Source organism: Alligator mississippiensis, chromosome 3, assembly GCF_030867095.1.
Source record: "Alligator mississippiensis isolate rAllMis1 chromosome 3, rAllMis1, whole genome shotgun sequence".
NCBI lineage: Eukaryota > Metazoa > Chordata > Crocodylia > Alligatoridae > Alligator > Alligator mississippiensis.
Window position 1 is genome coordinate 28,269,710 of NC_081826.1, and position 22,678 is coordinate 28,292,387.

Genomic DNA, 22,678 nt, shown 5'->3' on the forward strand with positions numbered 1-22,678 from the left:
TCTGTGCAGCACTGCGGCTCTGCAGGAAGCCCGTGCAGGCAACCTGGCAGCAGCTTGGTAAGACATGCTCTGCCCAGGAAAAGTGGCAAGCCTGTTCTTTCCCCCCCTCCCCCTGGAGCCTGCCTGCCTGCTTAAGCTGTGTGGGGGCCTGGTGTTTCCCTCCACGGCTGCAGTGCCCCCAAGACCACCTGAGCCACATGCCTATGGATGGGTGCTGCCTGCGGGGGCCCCACCATTGCTGCAGAGAGAAGCACCAGCCCTCCCCACAGACCAGGGACTGCTCCACCCACCGGCAGCTCACCCTCCCCTCCCCACCGCTGGAGAGGCAAATAAGTTCAGATGTGTGCATGATACAGGGATTTAAAGGGCCCTAAATTGAAGCGGTGTTTTTAAAAACCCATCACTTCAATTTAGGGCCCGTTTCATCTACACACACCCTTATACTGTAAATAAACCATTTCCCTTGTATAAGGCTATCAAACAAAGATATTTCATAACATAGAATCATAGAAAATTATGGTTGGAAGGGTCCTCAGGAGGTCATCTAGTGCAGCCCTCTGCTCAAAGCAGGGCTGTCCCCAACTCTATAACCCAGCAAAAAGATGTGTGGCTGGGTTTCAAAAACCTGTAAGACTGGAGATTCCACAGTCTCTCCCTGGGTAACTTGTTTCAGTGTTTTTCTACCCTCCTAGTGAGAAAGTTTTTCCAAATATCTAACCTAAACTTTGCTCACTGCAACTTGAGACTGTTGCTCCTTGTTCTGTCATCGGCCATCACTGAGAACAGTCTCGCTCCATCCTCTTTGGAACACCCCTTCAGGTAGTTGAAAGCTGCAATTATAATCCCCCTCTCAGTCTTCTCTCCTCCAGAATAAATAAACCCAATTCCCTCAGCCTCTCTACAGAAGTCATGTGTCCCAGCTCCCTAACCATTTTCATTGTCCTCCACTGTACTCCTTTCAATTTCTCCACATCCTTTCTCTAGTGGGGGCCCCAAAACTGGACACAGTACTCCAGGTACGGCCTCATCAGCACCGAATAGAGGGGAATAATCACTTCCTTCAATTCTCTGCAACACTCCCACTAATGGAGCTCAGTATGCTGTTAGCTTTCTCCACAACAAGGGCATACTGTTATGGCTCATATTCATCTGTTATCTCATATTCAACTTGTTGTCCACTGTAACTCTCAGGTCCATGCCTACAAAGCTGCTGCTTAGCCAATTAGTCCCCAGACTGTACTGGTATATGGGATTGAGCTCTTCTAAGTGCAGGACTTTTCACTTGCCCTTATTGAACCTCATGAGATTTCTTTTGGTCCAGTCCTCCAATTTGTTTAGGTATCTCCGAATTTCAGCCTTACCCTTCTATGTATCTACTATTCCCCCCAGCTTGGTGTCATCTGCAAACTTGTTGAGGGTGCACTCTGTCCAATCTTCCAGGTTGTTGATGACAATACTGAATAAAAAACTGACTCTTCGGGCATGCCACTTGATTCTGGGTGCCAACTAGACATTGAGCCATTAATTATTACCCTTTGAGCTCCATGATCCAATCAGTTTTCTTTCCACCTTACAGTCCATTCATCTAACCTGGACTTCCTTACCATGCTTGCAAGAATGTTGTGAGGGACTATATCAAAAAACTTGCTAAGGTCAAGGTATGTCACATCCACTGCTCTTCACCCATCCACAGAGCCAGTCTTCTCATCAGAGAAGGCAATCAGCTTGGTCAGACATACTGTTCCCTTGGTGAATGCATGCTGACTGTTCCTGATCACCTTCTTTTATCCCAAGTGCTTAGGAGTGGATTCTTTGAGGACCTGATCCATGATTTTTCTGGGGACCTAGGTGAGGCTGGCTGGCCTCAGCACCTTTGGATGCATTGCATCTGGCCCCGTGGTCATGTATATGTTGAGCTTTTCTAAATTATCCCTAACCTGTTCTTTCACCGCTGAGGGCTGCTGAACTCCTTCCCAAACTATGCTGCCTGGACCAATAGACTGGGAACTGACGTCAGCTGTAAAGAACAAGGTAAAAAAGGCATTGAGTACTTCAGCCTTTTCTTCATCATCTGTCACTAGGTTGCCTCCCCCATTTAGTAAGGGACTCAGTTTCCCTGATCTTCCTCTTGTTCCTAACATTCTTTTCTTTTGCCAGGATCCTTTCTTCCTTTTGTTAGGATCCTGCACTCAATCATCTTGTGGTAACTACTGCCCAAATTGCCATTCACTTCTGCATCCCGCACCAATTTTACCATGTTTGTGAGCAGCAGATCAAGAAGAACATGTTCCCTAGTTTGTCTCTCCAACACTGGCACCAGGAAGCTGTCTCCAACACTCTCCAAAAACTTCCTGGACTGCTTGTACAGTGCAGTATTGCCCTCCCAGCAGATGTCAGATGTCAGGGTGACATGAGAACCAGGGCCTGTGATTGGGAAACTTCTGCTAGTTGTCTGAAGAAGGCCTCATCTACCTTATCCTCCTGGTCAGGTAGTCTATAGCACACACCCACCACAATATCACACTTATTGCTGTCCTCTCTAATCCTCTCTTTCAACAGGTCTATCTCCTGTCTCATATTGGAGCTCTAAGCAATCATACAGCTATTTTACATGAAGCACAACTCCTCCTTCTCTTCTCCAGTTTTTACCCATCCATGACAGTGCACCAGTCATGAGATCTATTCTACCAAGTCTCTGTTATTCCAATCATGTGAGAGTTCCTGGACTGTGTGAGGAATTCAAATTCTTCTTACTGGTTTCCCAGGTTCCATGCACTTGTGTACAGACACCTGAAGTGACTAGCCAATTGCCCTACTTTCTCAGGAAGAATGAGGCCTCCCTTGTTGCCCTCTCCTGCTTCTGCTTCCTACAGGTCTCCCACTTCCCACTTACCTCAGGGCTTTGTTCTCCATCCCCAGGCAAACCTAGTTTAAAGCCCTCCTCACTAGGTTAGCAAGCCTGTCTGGAAAGATGCTCTTCTCTCTCTTTGTCTGACTGCACAGAACCAAACCAGGACCTGGGTGGAAGCCTCAATGTTTTTTGGTCCTGCCTGGACAGGAATTCACAGGTAGAAGCAGAGGAAGAGTTGAAGCAGCAGTGGCTCTGGTATTACAACATCCTCCAGCCATGTCTCTGGTCTTCTAATCTGCTGACTCTCTATTTGTAAAGTACAACTAGGTTTCCTGGACTCCTTTCCCTCCTCAGATAGGCCTACCAGGTGATCCTTCCCAGCTGTTCCCTATGTGAGTCAAAGTCTGCTTTTCTGAAGACAAGGGTTCTTACTCTACTGCTCTCCATCCTTCCTTTCTGTTAGACCCCAACTCCATGTGGCGCCCAACGACTAAGGAGACAATGATCCAATTGCTCATGGATCCTGTTACTCATTAACCAGAGCAAGCAGGGAGCAAACACCAGCACACATTGCTTGCAACAGCTTTAATCAGAATGGAGACAGCTTTGGGCAAAGGTCCCAAAAAAACAACAAACCGGGGACCTGCACTGAACATTAGTTCTTTTTACATTTTATACACCTTGGTTCATGCTCATTAACATTCAATCTACCTTCATCCCTCCTTTTGTTCCACCCATTTCTCCCCCCAACTCAAGCTCCGCCTCTGTTTACTGTTGACTACATTAACATGGAATTGCCTATGAATTTTGTTCATTTACATGCCTCTCTGTTAAGAGCACATGCTCAAGGCTTTGACCTCTGCTTCCTCAGGTCTCTTGCTGGTTCTTTCTGGTTTCTTGATGACTCCTTCTTCATCTCCAAGGTCTTGCTTCTGCTTTATCTCATGACAAAAGCTGGTGGGCTGCATCTTGTTCTCCTTACACAATGGGCTCTCTACTTTACAACGCTACAACTTTGTGATAAAACTGATTGCATAAGCATTTGCAATGTTATTTTTAATATATCATTTTGCCTTGTGGTCAGCAGCTTCGCTGAGACACAGAGTAAAGCCTTGTATTCAGCTGCAAATCCATTGCTCCCTAAAATCCAAATATTTTCATCCTAACACTTTCCTCAGGATCCTAAACTCAGTCATCTTATGGTTTTTGCTACCCAAGTTGTCATCCACTTCATTCCCTGTCAATTCTTCCATGTTTGTGAGCAGCAGATCAAGAAGAGTACAGTTCCTAGTTGGCCTCGCCAACATTTGCATCAGGATATTGTCCCCAACACTCTCCAAAACTTTCCTAGATTGCCTGTGCGCTGCTATATTGCTCTCCTGGCAGATGTCAGTATCCCATAGATATTCCTTTTCACATAATCCTAGTCTCCTTTATCCAAGTAGCTCTTTCTTTCTCCAATTACTGCTCATTCCTTTACATCCCCACCTTCTCAGCACCTATCTCTGTGTTTACAATATCCACCATGTTTTGTTCCTTATTTCCTGCTTTTGAAGATTTCACCTACCTGGACTAAATGTTGTTTTGTGAAAAATGAAAAAAACCCTCAGGCAGATGATTTCATAGATTCTGTTCTCTGCTATGTATTATGAGCATTCACTTGCATAATTCTGTTAGAGGGTCTTTCCAAGGCTCTGCTCACTACAGGAGAAAGAAAGGGACTGTTGAAGGTGCTACACTTAAGAAGTTTCTCACAAATTTGTATCTGCTTGTTTGCTTGTATTTTTCTTCCCATTGGCATGTCAGAGGGGGTACAGTGAGCAGCAACAAAAGACATCTTTCATCATTCCTACTTGTAGTCTAGTCCTATTCTCTCCCCATTACTCCCTGTCACCTACTATTACTACGCTCCCCCTCTCCCTAATTCCATCCCTTTTATTATAGACCTGTAAAGGATCAGAGAACCAAAGCTTTATTTTAACACCCCTATCTAGTTGGCCCTGCTTAAGGATTCTAAGACATGTCTGTAATGCAGATTGAATTAGGTTTAAACACTTCTTAGCAGGGTACCTCAGCTTGCATGGAACTCCTTGCTACAACAGCTAGACTGCTTCCACTACCTGAGAAGTTAACACAGGTACCTCTACACTATAGTTCAAATATGTTCATAGCACCATACATACTATGAGATTTGCTTTGGGTATCTGTTATCTCCCTGTATGACACATTCTGCCTCTCATAGTCACTACAATGGAAACAATCCTGTATAATTTGATATATTGTTCTAGTATCCTATGGGATAAATAGATTTTAAAAAGAAACCCATGAAAAAAAATTAACTTCGTTAAATTCTAAAATGTGTAAACTAATTTATATAAAAACATGGGGTGCCTGTACACAAGCGCAGAGGCTGCTCTGACGTGCTGTAATTCTAACGCATTGGAGTAGACTTGATTAATTACTGCACTGCAGCAGCCCAAGTTGCAGTAATTACTGTATTCCAGCAGCTTCCCACATCTTGTGTATTTGTTTCCCCACGTTTAAAAATGGTGGCAGGAGTGCCTGGACTAGAATTGGTTGAATAAGCTTTAGTTCAAGTGCCCCTGCCACCATTTTTAAGTGTGGGAGCCAGTCTTGGAGCCACTGTAATTAAAGCGCTGCCTGCGCCACCCCCCCAGAGCACATGTAAAAATGTCCCTAGTTTTTATCTAAAGAAAATAGGTTCATCCCCATTACATTTTATTAAATATCACATTTTAAATTTTCTGTAAGGATAGAATCCATACAGAACCTGAATTTGAAGATCCTGAATTTGGAGTTCACAACTTTTCTGATGTGTATAAGACAGGGTTATATCTATATTTACATGTATGTCAGTATAGAGATGTGACCTCTGGCAGTAAGGCGTTATTTTTATAAGAAGCTTGAGTAGTCAATTTTGAGGAGGTATTCTATATTTTGTCAGTAATGGCTGAACAAGCAGAACATCCTGAGTAGCCGTTGGGAGCAGGTTTTCACATAGTGCCTTGTTTATTCCACAACATTGTGGACTTAGACACTATACCAGCAACTGCTAAAGTCTACATCAACAACCTCTGAGTTCTTTGACAACGGTAATTTATTGTATTTTTATAGAACACCCTGAATTGCTACCCTTTACTCCCACATAAATGTGTATAACTATGATACTAACTTGAAAATAGTTAGCACAGTAAAATTCCTTGATGATTTTCAGTAGTGATTATTTTTCGGATTCCTGTCTCTCCTGCCCACCTCCCCCCACCCCCCTTCCAATTACATACACACTTTTATCCATATAGTTCAGCTCTACTCCCTAGTTCTTGACTGTCACAATAATATCCAAGCCACCTGTTATAGAGCCTCCTGCTCCCCTTGTGTTCCCCATGAGGGTGATGGGTAGTACAGTCTGCTTCAATGAACCATCTCCCTAGATTCCTAGTTTTCAGTTGATGTACACATTGGGCTGTTTTAAAAAGTTCAACACATGTTAACAGTTACTAGTACAAAGCATCTGAAGTGCTGCAGATATTTCCACATGTTTAGGGAATTCCTGTTGGGTGTTGGATATAGTGCTGTGGGAACTGTTGATGACTGTTGACCTTTACTATCAATCGATGTACACTGCCCTGCAATAATCCTGTTGAGAGGCCATAAAATCAATATGAATGTTGCAAGATCCCCCTTGGAGAAAAAGGGCTAAATCAGCCCAACAAAAGCAGATGCAAAAAATGCTTTGAGCCGTCAGTGACATCTGAGACTCAAAGAGCAATGAGGTATCTTGGAACACTGGAGATTTTGTTCTACTTTTTAAAGGTGAGCATACATTATTCAAGAACAGGGACAGAAACCTGCCCTTGCAGTGCTTTCAAAATACTTCTGCTTGCCTATCATCATTTGTTTTGTCTGGGTTTCAGCCTTTTCCAGTTCGCTATATCCAAGCTCCTGTTGAGACTTATCTATCAAGTTACTATAATAATAAATGTTCAGATTAGCATCCCATGAAAATATCAAGTACTTTTAGAAGTGTTTTTGTTTTATAGAATAAGACATTATGAAACAAGAAAGGCATTGTCATATACGTCGTTCTTCTTTTTCCTAGTAAATTATATCAAACTTTCTCTAGTGATTATATGCATTGATTTTTTGTAAACATTATAAAATAATATTTGCCAAGAAATCATGCTTTTTTTCACCTGGAATGTTAAATTTTGATGGTTAGCCCCTTAATTCTGTAAATTCATAATTCCGTAATTTAAATACTTAACTACAGGTGGCTCCATTTCAGAGGTCCAAGATATCAACAAATCCTCCAAAATAATAAGTGCAATTGTGGCTTCCACCTTTGAAAACCAGGCCAGATTAATTTAGGTACCTATAGATGCAGTTAGGATTTCAATGGTAGGCACTCAGGTTTGAATATTTTGGTTGTTATTCACAAAATGTTAAAGATATGCATGCTTCTGCAAATTTATTTTGTCTCTTAACCCATTAGAAAAAAGCCAAAAAAACCCAAAACCTAAGATTTATTTTAATTAATAGCAATAACATTGGGCTATATACTGAGAAATAATTGAAATGATCTATTTGTAGAATGTTCAGGGAATTAAATCTTAACAAATAGCTCATTCAAGAGTATCATTTATATTGCTGCATTCATAAAAGAAAAGAAAGTTTGCTTAATGTTGTATATCATTTTTTTTCCTTATTATGGCAACTGAAATAAAACAGACTTTTTTTGAAAGAATAAATGAATGACTGAAGTTTGTGGCATTGTTTTAGCCCATTTTTTGATTGGCAATGAATGTAGTACTTTTTATATCTTTATAATTATTATTTAAATAATACCAGGCCTCATCAGATAATATATATGAAATATTTAATAAAAATAAAGTTGAAAAAATTATGGTTAAAGTGTAGTTTTCTCTAATACAAAATATTTCTAAGTATTAAATGTGTATAATATTGTGAGTGTGTTTTCTCAACTTTAGATTTCAGACAGAACTTAATTATGATGTTTTGGAAGTTCATGATGGACCAAATCTACTGTCACCACTTCTTGGGTCTTACAACGGTACACAAGTCCCACAGTTTTTGTTCAGTAGCAGCAATTTCATTTACCTTCTGTTTACAACAGACAACAGTCGTTCCAATAATGGATTCAAGATTCATTATGAAAGTAAGTAATTCAGAATTTCACACCTTGATTCTTCAACCTTTACTTTCCATGAATATGTTTATGTGTATGTGTGTACATGTGCACACAAGCACACAGAGTTCTATCCCCCTGATTCACACTCTGATCCACAGGTACCATGCATCCTACTAAATCAATTTTAGTGGGATTTGGTTCACAAACCATTAAAATTTTCTTGAATTTGTTAGAGTCATTATGCTGCTGAATAGAATACAAGACAGTCCTTTAAAGTCTGATGATGCTTTTTACTCTCAGTACTTAATCACTTAAGAAGCAGAAGACAGAGATTGGATTGGATTTATTTTTATTTCCTGGATCATGTTGTTATACTTTGGTATTATTACTTTTTTTTTTTTTTTTTAAGTTAGGGTAGTTTCTTTTGTGGTGGGGCAGGGTGGGGAGAGGGGTAGGTGGAGGTGGGGAGGGGAACATGAGATTGTACCAACAAAAATAATGTGTTGATGCATAAGAGAACAGTTGGCACCAGAAGTTTGCATGAGACTTTTGTGGAAACATGTATGGAGGATGAACAAAGTAAATTAGAAGCAAACACAGCAAGACCCAAGGATTTTCTAGACAGAGTTGGGGTCTATCAAGAGTCAGCATTAAGCCCATTTCTGTTTTTCGTAGTCCTGGACGTACTTGGAAGAATGATCCTTGATGCATGATATTCTCAAATAAGCTGCTTTTCATTGAAGAGAGCAGAAAATAGGTAGAGAGAGACTGGAACAGGTATAGGCACATTCTGGAAAAGCACTCTGTGCATGAGCAGGGAAATAGTAGAGTACATCACATACATTTTTAGGTAATTGGAAGGAGAAACATATCTGTGGCCTTAGATGACTAGCACATATCATGTGTGTGTAAGTTCAAGTATCTGGGGTCCATTTAACAAGAAAATGGAAAGAGAGGGATAAGACAATAATAAGCAGGATAAACAAGGTGTAGACAAAGTGGAGAGATAGTTGGCGATAGGAAAATGTCAATTTGTTCAAAGGGGAAAATCTACAGAACTATCGCTATTGTATGGATCAGAATATTGGGTAGCAAAAAGCAACAGATGTCTATGATTAGGGTGACAAAGGTGAAGATGTTGAGGTAGATTTGAGAACCCAGCAAAAAGAGAGCATAAGAAATAGATGGTGCGGTAAGAGAAAAAATGACATCAAGAAAGGAAATGCTGAATGAGAACAAACTGTGGTTCTTTGAGCATGTTGCTAGAAATCCTGGAATGTACATGGGAAAAAATGTTCAGGCCATGACAGTTGTGTAAAACAAAGAAAGAAAGATCCAAAAAGACACAATATAAATTTATAAAACATGGTCTGAGAAGATGGTGACAGACAGACTGAGGTCTTGAAAAGTATTGTGCTTAGAAGATTAAGAAAAACTGTATAATGCATCTTTGTTTGTGAAAAATTACACTACATCAGTTACTCACGATTTTATTTAAAGTTCATGCAAAGTTTGGGTCATAGAATCATAAGCTCACAGAAAAGTAGGGCTGAAGGGGACCACACAAGATCATCTCCTCCAGCCCTCTGCTCAAGGCAGCAGCATCTTAACTGTTTGAACTAAGTGTCTATCTAAGTTGCTTTTGAATGTTTCCAAGGAAAACAATTCTACATCTCTAAGTAGTCTGTTCCAGTGCCTGACCACTCTCATAGTAAAAAAGTTCCTCCTAAACTCCAGCCTAAATTTATCCTGATTCAGCTTGAGGTCATTGCTCCTAGTCCTGTCTGCTTTAGCCACAGAGAAAAGCCCACCTCCATCCCCTCTATAATCATCATTCATGTATTTGAGACTGTTATCAAATTCCACCTTGGTTGTCTCTTCTCCAGGCTAAATAACCCTACTTTCAGCCTTTCCTCTTAAGTCATGCTTCCCAGGCCCCTGATCATTTTGTTGCCTGGCACCAGACTTTTTCCAGAACTTCCACATCCTTCTTAACTGTGAGGCCCAAAATTAGCCACAGTGCTTCAGGTGAGGCCTCACCAGTGCTGAATAGAGTGGAAGAATCACTTCCCTTGAGTTGCAAGTGATACTTTTGTTGGCTCTTTTTGTAACAAGAACATTCTTGGCTAATATGCATCTTATGGTCCACCATAACCCCCAGCTACTTCACTGTAGTACTGAAACCAAACCATTTTACCAGTCTATCCAAGTCATTATGGATCTTAACTTTGCATTTAGGACTGTGTGCAATTCCACCTAAATTAATGTCATTTGCAGATTTCCTAATGTGTACTCAATCCCATCATCCAAATCATTAATGAAGATCTTGAACAATAGCAGACCCACAATAGATCACTGGGAAACCCCACTTGCTATCTTCTCCCAACTAAACATTGAGCCATTGAGAACTCCTCACTAGGTGCTTCACTGCAGATTTCACTAATTAGTTCTGTAGTAAAGCATCACCATGTACAAGCGGACTAGTATTAGGGCGCAGTAAATTAATCAACTCCACTGTAGGATAGTACTATCCAACACCGAAATAATTACATGCACTGAAACACATGTGTAGACAGGGGCTGTCTGGGCCATGAGGATGCTAACATACAGGGGCTGCCTGCCACACTTTAGCATCCTCAGTAGTGTCACATCACAGTTGTTGCCACATGATGCTACTATGCAGTAGTATCAGGCTACTGCGCAGGCAGTGTCTTGTGTAGGCACGACCAGTGACCACAAAATAATAGAGTTCAAGATCCTACAGGAAGGTTGAGGGGGTCTCTCAGCAATTTTGCTGCCTTTTCCTATGAGAGGGAATAGACTTTCTTTGAGCTTTTAGGAATGCTTCCTTGAGGAAAGACCACTCTTCTTGTATTCCCTTCCTCATTGGACCGTGGTCCCGCAGGGCCTCACCAACCAATCTCCTGAGTTTGTGGAAATCAGCTTTCCTAAAATCAGGGATTTCTACCCTACTGGCTGATTTTCCTGGCTTGTGGTGGATGGAGAAAGTGATCATCTCATGGTCGCTGTCGCCCAGTTTCCTTTCAATCCTCAGGCTGCTCATTAGTTCATCCCTTTTGGCCAGAACCAAGTCTAGGAGCACCATGCCCCTGGTCAGCTCATAGACTTCCTGAATTAGATAGAACTCCTTAAAGCAAGTGAGGAAGCTTTCTCAACTTACTGCTTACAACAGGGAGGATTTGGTTGAGAATGTGAAGGTGGGAGGTAATTTAGGTGATGAGATGCATCTACACGAGACATTGACTGAACTGTTGTTACTGTGCAGTCATTTAGTACTTGAATAAACAAGTACTAAATAACTGTGCAGTAATCAGAGTTACTGCTCAGTTGCGCTGACGAACACCTGTTTTTCTGATGCTACTGTGCAGTACCCTAATACTGTGAACTATTTATGTACTGCTGTGCCCCCCTCCCAGCAGATGTCCTGAAAATAAAAGTACCTCATGAGAACCAAGTTCTATGATTTGGAAGCTTCTTTCAATTATTTAAAGAAGGCTTCATCAACCTTCTCTTCTTGGTTTGGACGCCTGTAGCAGACACCTAACAGGACATTCCCCCTGTTGCTCTTCTCTCTACTTTTACAAAGAGACTTTCAACAGAGCTACCTTCCACTTCATATTACACCTCTGAACACATGCGCATTGTTTTTATATATACAGCAACACCTCATCCTTCCCCCCCTCACCTGTCTTTCCTGAACAAGCTACATCCATCTATGACCAGACTCTAGTCATGCGAATTGGCATCATTATATCTCTGTAATCCCAATTACATCATAAGTCTCTGATTCTACTAGTAACTCCAGTTCTTCCTTTTTTCCCCCTCATACTTCTTGCATTAGTGTATAAGCATTTCAAGTATCTAAGTGACTGTCCTGTCCTCTCCTGAGAAAAAAATACTAAGGTTTCTATTATTGCTTCCCCACCCCTAAGCTTTTATCCAGGTCTCCAGACTCTTTATTTACCTTTAGGCTTTTGTTTCTATCCCCCAGTCATAGTACCCAAACTCTGGGTCATAATACCCAAAATTGGTTGCATGCCTGTACCCATACATGGGCATACTTGTAACCAAACCTGAAGCAGTGACCTGATTTTCAAAAAAACTGTATCATCAAACTTTCACGACACTTAATGGAAGTTTGATTTACTCTGATGTGAAAATCAGGCTGTTTAAAAGGCGAAGCATAGTTTAGACTTTAGACCCACAAATGAAATATGTAGTAATTCCTCGTATAAGCACTAGTTTTCATTATGTTCCTCTTTACAGATTAAATGATAACCAGATTTTAGATTGTTTCCTTAAAGCTTAACATTTATATACAAACTGAATAAGTTAATATTTGATCATGCCTTTTATTTTCTACATAGTTCAAATCTATGCTGGATTTAAATAGTAAATTAAGTCCTCCTCAGGCATTGAGTCATATTCTGATGTCACTTTCAGCTTGACCTACATATTTCAAATCACAGGATATAGTAATTGAAATGAAAAATGCCACAATAAAACTTTTCCATTTAAATTATGCAGCAGTGGTGTTCATGCTCTTACAGTTGTATGTGTCTAGGGAAACTTTCCAGGTCCACAAGAAAGGTGATAGCTTTGTCCAAGGTGGAATTAAAGAGGAGAAAATTGGTTCAAACACAGAGGGTTTTTTCAATCTTTTAAATATAACCATTTGGAAAATATGGCTTTACAATTAACATCAATTTTGCATAGACAGCACTTTATTTACTGAGCTACTGTACATCTCACTAAATTTGGCAGTCATATTTTCACATTAATAAGCTGTTCTTGACTTAATTCTCTAATGTACTTGGTTAGATTTAAAATACAATGTGGAGATCATTTACTATTTTTTATTCACAGTAATGGATACTAGGAGTGACCAGAGACCCACATGTATTGTTATTTTCTAAGATTCTTTGTGACATTTTTACATTATCCCAGAACACTAATCTCAGTGGCTTTGAGGTAAAATGTAAAAGTGAGTAAATTTTACCACAAAAAGTCCAGGCTTCTGCCAGTTCCTGCAGGTACCCTGGGAAGCTAGCTTTTTAGGTGTCAGCACTTGATCTAAGAAAGTATAAAAAAGTTCTAAAATTATTTCATGCTGCTTCTCCATGGAGTTCTTCTTTCACCTGATGGAGGACTGAGGATTATCTCCATGTCTCCCAGCCCAAGAAGACTGCCTGCAACTCCTGTCAGAGGCTATGCATACCTCTCCATTTACCTAAAGGAATAGTTACTGAGTGACACTAGTAACTGTCTTTATTTATTGCTTGCACACAGTATCGTTCCATCATTCTCAACTTTACTTAGCTGAGAAGTGAGAAACAAAATGTAAATTTCTGCATTATAGTGCATAGAGGCACTGTTTCTTGACTGAATACACAGGGGAAAAATTTCAAGTGCTTATAGGAAAAAGTTTAAAGTTGGTAGGCCTCAACTACGACAGCTACCAGATGACAAATGCAGTTGACAGCGAAGATAGGGAAGGAGACAAGCAGCCAGGAGTAGTGGTAGAACAGATTAGATAATCTACATGTTTTCACGTCAGAAGAGTCAGATGGAATGGACCTAGGGTACTGAAGAAACTGGCTAATTTCAGAGCCACTACCTATCCTTTTAAGAACTTGTGAATGTTGGAAAAAGGCAAACATAGTTCCCAACTTCAAGAAAGGGAAGAAGGAATATCTGAGGAATTAAACCAGTCAGCCTGACCTCAGTACTTGGACAAATCATGGAGCAGCTCCTGAAGGAATCTATTGTGAAGTATCTAGAGGAGAATAGGGTGATCAGGAAAAGCCAGCATAGATTCACCAAGAGCAAGTCATATCTGACCAACCAGATTTCCTTCTATGATAAGATTACAAGCTTTGTGGATGGGAGGAGAACAGTGGATGAACAGTGAATGTGATATACCTTAACTTTAGCAATGCTTTTGCCATGGTCTCTTACAACATTCTCATTAAGCAAAAAGAATATGAACTAGACAAAAGTACTGTACAGTGAATACATAACTGGTTGGATCATTGTACTTAACAAGCAGTCTTAAATTGTTAAATGTCTAGTTGAGAGGAGTTATTGAGTGGGGTTCCCCAGGGATATGTCCCAGATCCAGTATTGTTCAAGATCTTCATTAGTGATTTGGATATGGGATCAAGTGAATGCTTAGCAGATTTACAAAAGCCACCAAGTTGGGTGGAGTTGAAAACAGTCTGGAGGGCAGGGGTCAGATTATGAATAAACTTGACAGACTGGAAACATCTAAAATACAGACTGGAGAATGACTGGCTTGGTTGCAGTTGATTTGCTTTTGGGAATTGGCATATATATATATATATATATATATATATATATATATATATATATATATGCATTAGAATAATGGCCCAGGGTGGCAGCAACGGCTAACTGATTTCTAAAATCCTGAGCACGCAATCACACAGCTCTCACAGCCTTTAAGACAGACAGGGTGTCTAACACAACAAGGCCAATGGATATAGACATAGCCTGGGAAATTGTGGGCATATACCACACTGTTCCATAACATGAGATAAGGTGGTACCAGCTCAGAAGGGCCAAGAGTGGGGGGCCTGAGACTTCTAGTTTTGGGGGAGCAGACCAGGTTAGGAAAAGACCCAGAAAGCCCAAATTAGGATGTGTGCATGTGATGGGCTTGTGAAACAAAGGAATATGCTGACAGGACAGAATGTGGACAGTATGATGACCACAGAAAGACCAATCAGCAATAGCTATGGATAAAGATTCATCAGGAGGGAAAAAAGAATTCAAAAGCAGAGACTTTAGAGGAACAACAAGTTCCCTGACAAAGGCTCCCCAAGAGGGGAACCTGACGACACATGGGCAGAAGCATCCCTAAGAGGGGAACCTGAGGCACCATGGACAGAGGGCATACCACTAGCCCATCTCATCCACCCCACTGGAGGGTGGGGTGGGCCTTGGCCTCCAACCTCCAGGCTGCTGACCTATGACATTCTAGAAAAGAACCTGAGCAAAGCTCATGTCCTGGCCAAATGTACCTTGACTCTGATGACAGCTTTAGGACTGCTTGTACTATTATTTTCTGTTATCACTGTGTATCAATAAATTTGCCTATTATTGAATGAAAAGGTCATGGTCACTCTGAGGGTTTTGCGTGCCCCCAGAACAAAGCATCTAGGTCATAAATGCCAACAGCAGCACTTCAGAGATGGACCTGGGGTTTACAGAGGACCATAAGCTGAATATGAGTCAACATTGTGCTTTTCTTACAAAAAAATAAAGAAAAAAAGACAACAGCACCCTGGATTGTATTGAGAGGGGTGTTACTTATTACTCAAATTCAGCATTTATGAGGCCTCACCTGGAGTACGGTGTCTGGTTTTGGACTCCACACTTGAAGAAATATATGAACAGACTGGAGAGCCAGCACAGAACAATATCAATAAGTGCCCTCATGAGAGGCTGAAAGAGCTGAGGTTATTTAACCTGGAGAAGACTTAGTGGGTATCTGATAGCAGTCTTCAAATACCTGAAAGGCAATTATAGAGTGGATGGAGATGGCTATTTTCCTGTGACAATTTCTGACAGGGCTAGGAGCAATGATCTTGAGCTGCAGCAAAGAAAATTGAGGCTGGAGAGTGGGACGAATTCTATGACTATGTGGGTGTTTAAATATTGGAACAGGCTGTCAGGAGAGTTCTATCTCGGGACTATTGTGGCCTTGTCTGGTCTCTGAGAGCATGTCTACATGCTCAATAATGCACCATAATTATGGCGCATTAAGTTTAGTACCTGTAATAGCAGGTACTAAACTTAATGTATGGTAATCAATGATAATGTGCATCAGTGCAGATGAACACTTTTTTGTGTGATGCTTAATTGCTATTGGACTAATCTACTGTGCATTAGTGCATTAACACAGTTTTCCCAGCCATACTAATGCACAGTAGAATTAATCCAATGGGCGTTAAGCATATAATGTAGACGCACCCTGAAAGTATCTCTTGAAGCCAACCCAGGCTTGGCTTTTTAGAGCAATAGGGGAGCCTGAGCTCCTTTCCACTCTGAGACCCCAGCCTTTCAGTCCCTCACTTTCTCTAGTTCTCTGTGGGCCTGACTCAGAGCGAGCATTCAGTTCCACTTCTTAGGGAGGGACTCCATTTCTTCTTGGGGTGACCCATTGCAATTCAGTTACAAGCAGCACAGCAGACAGTTGCTTCATTCAAGGTTTTTACCCGGGCAAGGGCCACCCAGCCAGATGTTCTCTATTACCTCCAAAGAGGTTAAGCAGCTCACCTGTCCCAGATGCAGCCTGCACAACGCTGAGAATCCCCAAAGATACTCAGCGTCTTCTTTCAGGCCCCCCACCTCCTCAGAGCTCATCCACTTATCTCAGTCCCTAGACTCTTCTCTCAGGAGCTGACAGGCTGCTTCACCCAAGCCTGCTCTACCATTGTCATGTATATCTCCTCTGAACACCTTGTGGGTGTTGGGTATCTCACTCTGTTGACACATTGACAAAGCTCTGATGTTGCTAAATGTGTTGGTCTGGTCCTGCAGGTAGTCAGACCTGAATTAACCCTTCATTCTCTGTGCACACTATATTATAACAACTTGAACATGGTTAACTTAAAAATGTCACAATAAAACCCATAGTCCATCACACAGACAACCTAGGGAAACTGTGGAATCTCCATCCTTGGAAATTTTCAAGACCAGGTTGGAGAGAGAGTTGGCTGGGATGGTTTAATCAGGAGTGATCCTGCCTTGAGCAAGGAGGCTGGACTAGATTACTTCAGGAGATCCCTTCTAGGCCTACTTTCCTATAACCCTGTGATCCTATGACAAAAACATCTCTCTTTTGGCTCTTTTTCTTCTGGAGTTCCTCAGTATTTTTTCTTTATTGTTAAAATGTCTGCACAGATCTCCACTTTTTAAGTGCTGCATTCTTTGTCATGTAAATCCATGAGTGAGGGCCTGCAGATAGTATGCCTGTAAACAGGCAGTTAGTTGCATTAATATAAAAAAAAAAAATGCATGCACATCATTATGCATAACTTCTGTCATGTATTCTCTCGAAGGAACACTTGCTTGCCAACCTTGGCCTTATCTAGTGTCTCGGGTGTGTGGACAAAACTGAGGCCCTAAGTTGAAGCGGTGGGTTTTTAAACTCACTGCTTCAATTTAGGGCACTTAAAACCCCCATGTCATGCACATACTGTGTACTTACCTGCCTCTCCAGTGGCAGGGAGGGGAGAGTGAGCTGCCGGCAGGCAGAGTGGACCCTGGGCTGTGGGGCTTGTGTTTCCCTCCGTGGCAGCTCCCCCCTCCCACCTCCCCGCAGGTGACACCCACCCACAGGACCCAGCTCCTTTGGGCGGTCCCAGGGGGCACTGCAGCTGCAGTGGGAAGCACCAGGCCCACGTGCAGCTCAGGCAGGCAGGCTCCATGGGGGCAGGGTTGAGGGGAATCAGGCTCGCTGCTTTTCTTGGGTAGAGTCTGCCTTCCCGGGCTGCTGCAGGGCTTCCTGCAGAGCCCCTGAGCTGCATGAAGCCCAATGCTTCACTCTGTGGCTGTAGGGGCAGCAAACTAAAACTCCTTGGAGGAATTTTAGTTTGCTGCGTCCCAAGTCATTTAAGGCACGTTACGCCCCAACTAATTTAAGGCGCAAATTTCCTACAGCGGCTGGACTTCATGCACAATACTCCACCGGGGTGTGCAAACATCAACACCATTAAAGTAATGCAAAAGCATTTAGCCAGCTTTAAAGTGTTGTGCGCACATACCCCTCATTTCATCTATACACAGTCTCTTCTGAGTATCTCCTGAAGATAGCCCAGGCATGGCTTCTGGAGTGTGGTGATTCTATCTCCCTCTGATCCTGAGGCTGGTCATTCGATCCCTGACTTTTATTTGTCCTTGCCTCAAGTAGCTACCTTCATCTTCAAAGGGAAAAGGAGTGCCCTGAAACCCAAATAGCAAAAAAAGATAGCTCCTCTTCAACAAAAGGTACACTGTATTGCGCAAAGGCAGCACAGCAAAAATGTATGTGTTCCCCCGCCCTCCCTTTCCCGCCCCTAAAGAGTTAAGCCATCCTTCTGTTCCCCAAACAGTCTGTACACCCCTGAGCACTGAAAAGTTAGTTTAGCTGTCTTTTTTTTTTCTCAGGCTGAAGCCCTACTTTTCAGGCTCTTCCGTACGTGGTTTGATGCTAATGTCTCCCTTTTCCTTGGCTGGGGCAACAGGATATCAGAGGTGGACTTGATGTTTGTCAACTCTACCTAAAGTGTTAACAAAGCTGTTAAATTCTTTGTTCCTGTAGATTCTTGCAGGATCTGCTCGCCTGTGGCAAGGCAGCTTGGGATTTAGTCCTGCTTCAGGCTTTCCTTGCCTCCTGTCCAAGCTAGTCAGGGAAACTGAGAATGAAACATTATTACAGCATGAACACATTTAAAACAGAAAAGCAAAACCACAGTCTGTTGTATCTTAGCCTTTTTCTCCCCACTCTGCACCATGGGTCTTCCATTTCATATGGATCTTTCCATCTCATAGCATTCAGCATGTTTACAATAATAACAATGATTTATTTAAAAATATTAAAACATATATACAATAGGAACTTGCAGATGGAACTAACATCAAGCTGGGTCAGTTTTTTGAAATATTACCTTTGAGGCAACTTATTTTTCTCATTAAGGACCTGACGATTTGCATCTAAATAGATTTACTGCATATGATTGAGGCCCACCTGGGAGCTTATCTTTAACTATATAAAATACATTATAAGCATATGACATCAATAATAGGTGGATGCTTTCCCCAAAGCTATGTTATATTTTAAAGGAAAGAGATCTGGGTGTAGCCTGAGATTTTAATGTTATTGTTCATGCATTTTTCTCATGAAAAAAATCTATCATAGAGTAGATATGAACTGTATGGACCTCAGAATAGATTGTAGTAATACTACCCAAATGTTGCCAATAAACAAAATATAGAGGCATTCATTCAGGGAAATGGAAAGGGAACACATATACACATTCATTCATGCCTCTGTTTAAATTATGCGTGTGTTTTAAATATTGCCTTGTAATATGTCCTGAGTGAATTAATATAACTTTAGTATGTAAAGTAAGCAAAAAAAATTAAGCTCCCATCAGTTTCAGATACAGATGTTTTGAGGGTGAAAAAAGGCTACAATTGCTACAACTGAAACTGGTCAGAATAAGAAGTCAGGTCATAAACCATACTATCAAAATATATATTAATTTTGTATTAGAAATGCACCAAATAATTTATTTTATTTTAAATTGCCTTTTAAAGGGAAGTTAAATTTTTCAAGGTGTCCTTTTATTTGTAGTAATGGAAGATCAATTTGAGTTGTGACTGCACATTAGAAATATAGATTTTTCTTTATAGTTTACATAAAGAAATGTGTTTCTGAAATAACTTAGCCACTTAATCATATTACTTCTTTCTGCTTGCTTCTTCCTGGTTCACCTTTTTTTTTTTTGTGGGGGGAGGGGCACTAAAATTAATTTGTAATGCATCCTTCTTCATCATATACTTTTTCCATCAACATTCTGTCTTCCTCTGCCTTTATTTTCATGCATTATTAACACTGTTATTCTTTTGCTTCATATTTTGTTTGTTTGTGGGAATGGTTAAGTAGAGGAGGAAGACTTTACTTAAATAATTTGCTTTTGCTTGCCCACAGTTCTTTTCAAGCGCTTTAACTTTACATTTTTCTTTGAGTATATTTCACTTTCAGTGCTGATTTCATAAGCAACAAAGACAGAAGGCAGGGCAAGTGGTACCTTATAGGCAAGGGGTGAGCAAAATATGAACCATGGGCTGCATCTAGTCCACCAAGGGATTTTGTCCAGCTCACAGATGGTCCCTTGGCCCCACCCAGCCCAGGCGTAGGGAATAGCCCATGCCATGGCACATGCAGCCAGTCCTGTCACCCCCTGGTGTTCAGTGGGGCTGGGGCAGTGCAGTGGCTGGACTCACTTCTTGCCAGTCCCAGCTATGGAGTTCCTTCCAGCTGCCACCAGACCTAACTCTGCTGCCCAGGCACCGAGGCATATCCCCTGGCCCCCCACATACCATAGGGGTAAGGACCACAAAGGCAGGGCACGTGGCCAGGTGGATGAGGTGGGGAGCAGAGTCCAGGAGCAGAATGGGTGGGCAGGATTGGTATCATGGGGTGGAATCATGGGGCAATGACAGTGTGGGGCCAGGATCTGGGGCAGAACCAGGATCTGCTTCCTGTACGTCCGTGGGATGGGTGCTGGTTCTGTGGACAGGACTCTGCCCTGGGCCCTGGATACCGGTCCTGTGCTGTCACTGCCCCGCGATACTGGCCTCTGCTCAAATTACCCATCCCACTCCTGGACTCATCTCCCTGTCCATCCACAACACCAGCTTCTCTACCTGGCCATGCTCCATGGTTGCACAGCTCCTGGCTTGTCTCCATGGAAACTCTGAGATTGCTGGGCAGTGGCAGCACAGGGCCAGGGCCTGGGGCAGAACCATGACCTGCTCCACACACACATCTCTGGCCATAGAACCAGCTCCCATCACAAGGGTGTGAGGGGGGTGCATTCCAGCTCTGCCCCAGGACCCAGCTCCACTGTCACCACCCTGTAATCGTGCTCTGTGATCCTGGTCCCGTTCACCCATGGCCCCATCCTATCCACCCAGCTGCATGAAGCAGATCCATTTAGGGAGTTGTTGCCAGGGGGGTGGTGGGGCTTGGGGGAGGAGGGTTGATACAGTCCGTGGCAGCTCACTAAAGCTCCCTAAGTGGCCCTTCGGCCTAAATACTTGACCACCCCTGTTATAGGTTAACTGTTTCAGAGAAGCATGAGCTTTCATAGGAAACAGCCTATTTTGTCAGGTACAACACAGTATCTCAGACAAGGTTCTTTGGGTGAATCTGATATCTTTTATTAGACCAACTTAAATAGTTGGAAAAAAAAATAATCAAGCTTTCAGGTTCAAAAACCCTTCATCAGGCTGAGGAAGTTTCAGCAGTTGGTGTGTGCTCTTCCTGGATGGAATGAAAAGTAAAGAAGCCAGAGGCTGGGCTGGTGTGCATGCAAGATAGGCAGTCAATGAAGAATTTTTACATGCTCTCTAAAATCCACAAACAAGGGAAGCTTGGCACATTTATTATATCCAACCATGGGACCCTAACTGAGGAAATATCAGGTTTTGTTGAATCAATTCTAAAACCGCTCATCACCCACAGAGCAAGTTTTGTCCAAGACACTGCAGACTTTCTACAAAAACTTAAAAACATAGACCACCTTCCCAGCAACACACTCCTAGCCACCATGGATGTTACCAGCCTATATACCAACATCCCACACCAGGATGGCATCCAAACCTGCCTTACATATCTACAGGAACAAAATTACAACTCAGAATACAGACCCAAAGATACTACTGACATTATACACTTCATCAGCACACACAACAATTTCACTTTTAATAACTAACACTTCCTCCAGACGATGGGAACAGCTATGGGCACCAAAATGGCCACAGTATGCCAACCTTTTTATAAGCCACCTGGAAGAAGACTTCCTCAAGAACTGCACCATCAAACCCTTGTTATACTTAAGATATATCGATGACATCTTCATCATTTGGACTGAAAACCTGCAATCTCTGATTGAGTTCCATCAGAAATTCAACAGTCACCATCCCTCTATCCCACTTTCTCTAGAATACTCCAGCACCAACATCTCCTTCTTAGACATGATAATCAGTATCCGGAATGATAAAATACAGACCACGTTATAGAGGAAACCCACAGACCAACCTACATATCTGCACGGAACCAGCAATCACCCTAAACACACCAAAAAAGCTGTGATATACAGCCAAGCCCTCAGATACCACCGCATCTGTACTGAAGAGAACACCTGGGATCGCCACCTCACCAATCTTAAAAAGGCTTTCACCCAAAAAGGACACTCCTCCAGAGAGATAGATCATACATTTGAAAGAGCCACCCGGATACCACGTGAAGAACTACTGCAGTACAGAAGAAAACTCCTACAAATCGCACACCGCTGGTTATGACATATCATCTCTCCCTCGAACCCATATGGAAAATCCTCAAACAATTGCAACCCATACTAGAAAGAGACACTATTCTTAAAGAAATCTTCCCAGAGCCACCCATCCTAGCCTTCAAACAAGCACCGAACCAAACTTCCTCAGGCCCACACCTAATGGATCCAGACCATGCCATGACAAGAAATACAAAACCTGCCAACACATCTCCACCGCCCCCACAATTACTGCACCCCACTACAGAGCCATCAGCATTCACGGATTTTACAGCTGCACCTCCAGAAATGTAATATACCTCATCCAATGCACCAAATGCCCTGATAGAAAATACATAGGAGAGACCAAACAACAACTGTGCACCCGAATAAACGCACACTGGAAATCTGTCAAAGACAGGAACACCCAATTACCTGTGGGGCACATTTCTCACAAGAAAACCACTCTCTCTCCAATCTCTCAGTCCTGATCCTCAAAGGAAACTTACAAAACACTTCCCAAGATAAGCCTATGAACGCCACTTTTTCAACCTCCTGGTATACTAAAAA

General features: G+C 42.1%; 1 protein-coding gene across 1 annotated transcript in view; it reads left to right on the forward strand.

Moving 5' to 3' along the window:
• Window positions 1–22,678, forward strand: part of CSMD3 (CUB and Sushi multiple domains 3) — a 1,325,501-nt gene that overhangs the window by 810,801 nt on the left and 492,022 nt on the right. The window contains exon 18 of the mRNA XM_014603846.3: window positions 7,861–8,048. Within this exon, the coding sequence (XP_014459332.1) occupies window positions 7,861–8,048 (188 nt within the window). The remainder of the gene's footprint in view (window positions 1–7,860; window positions 8,049–22,678) is intronic.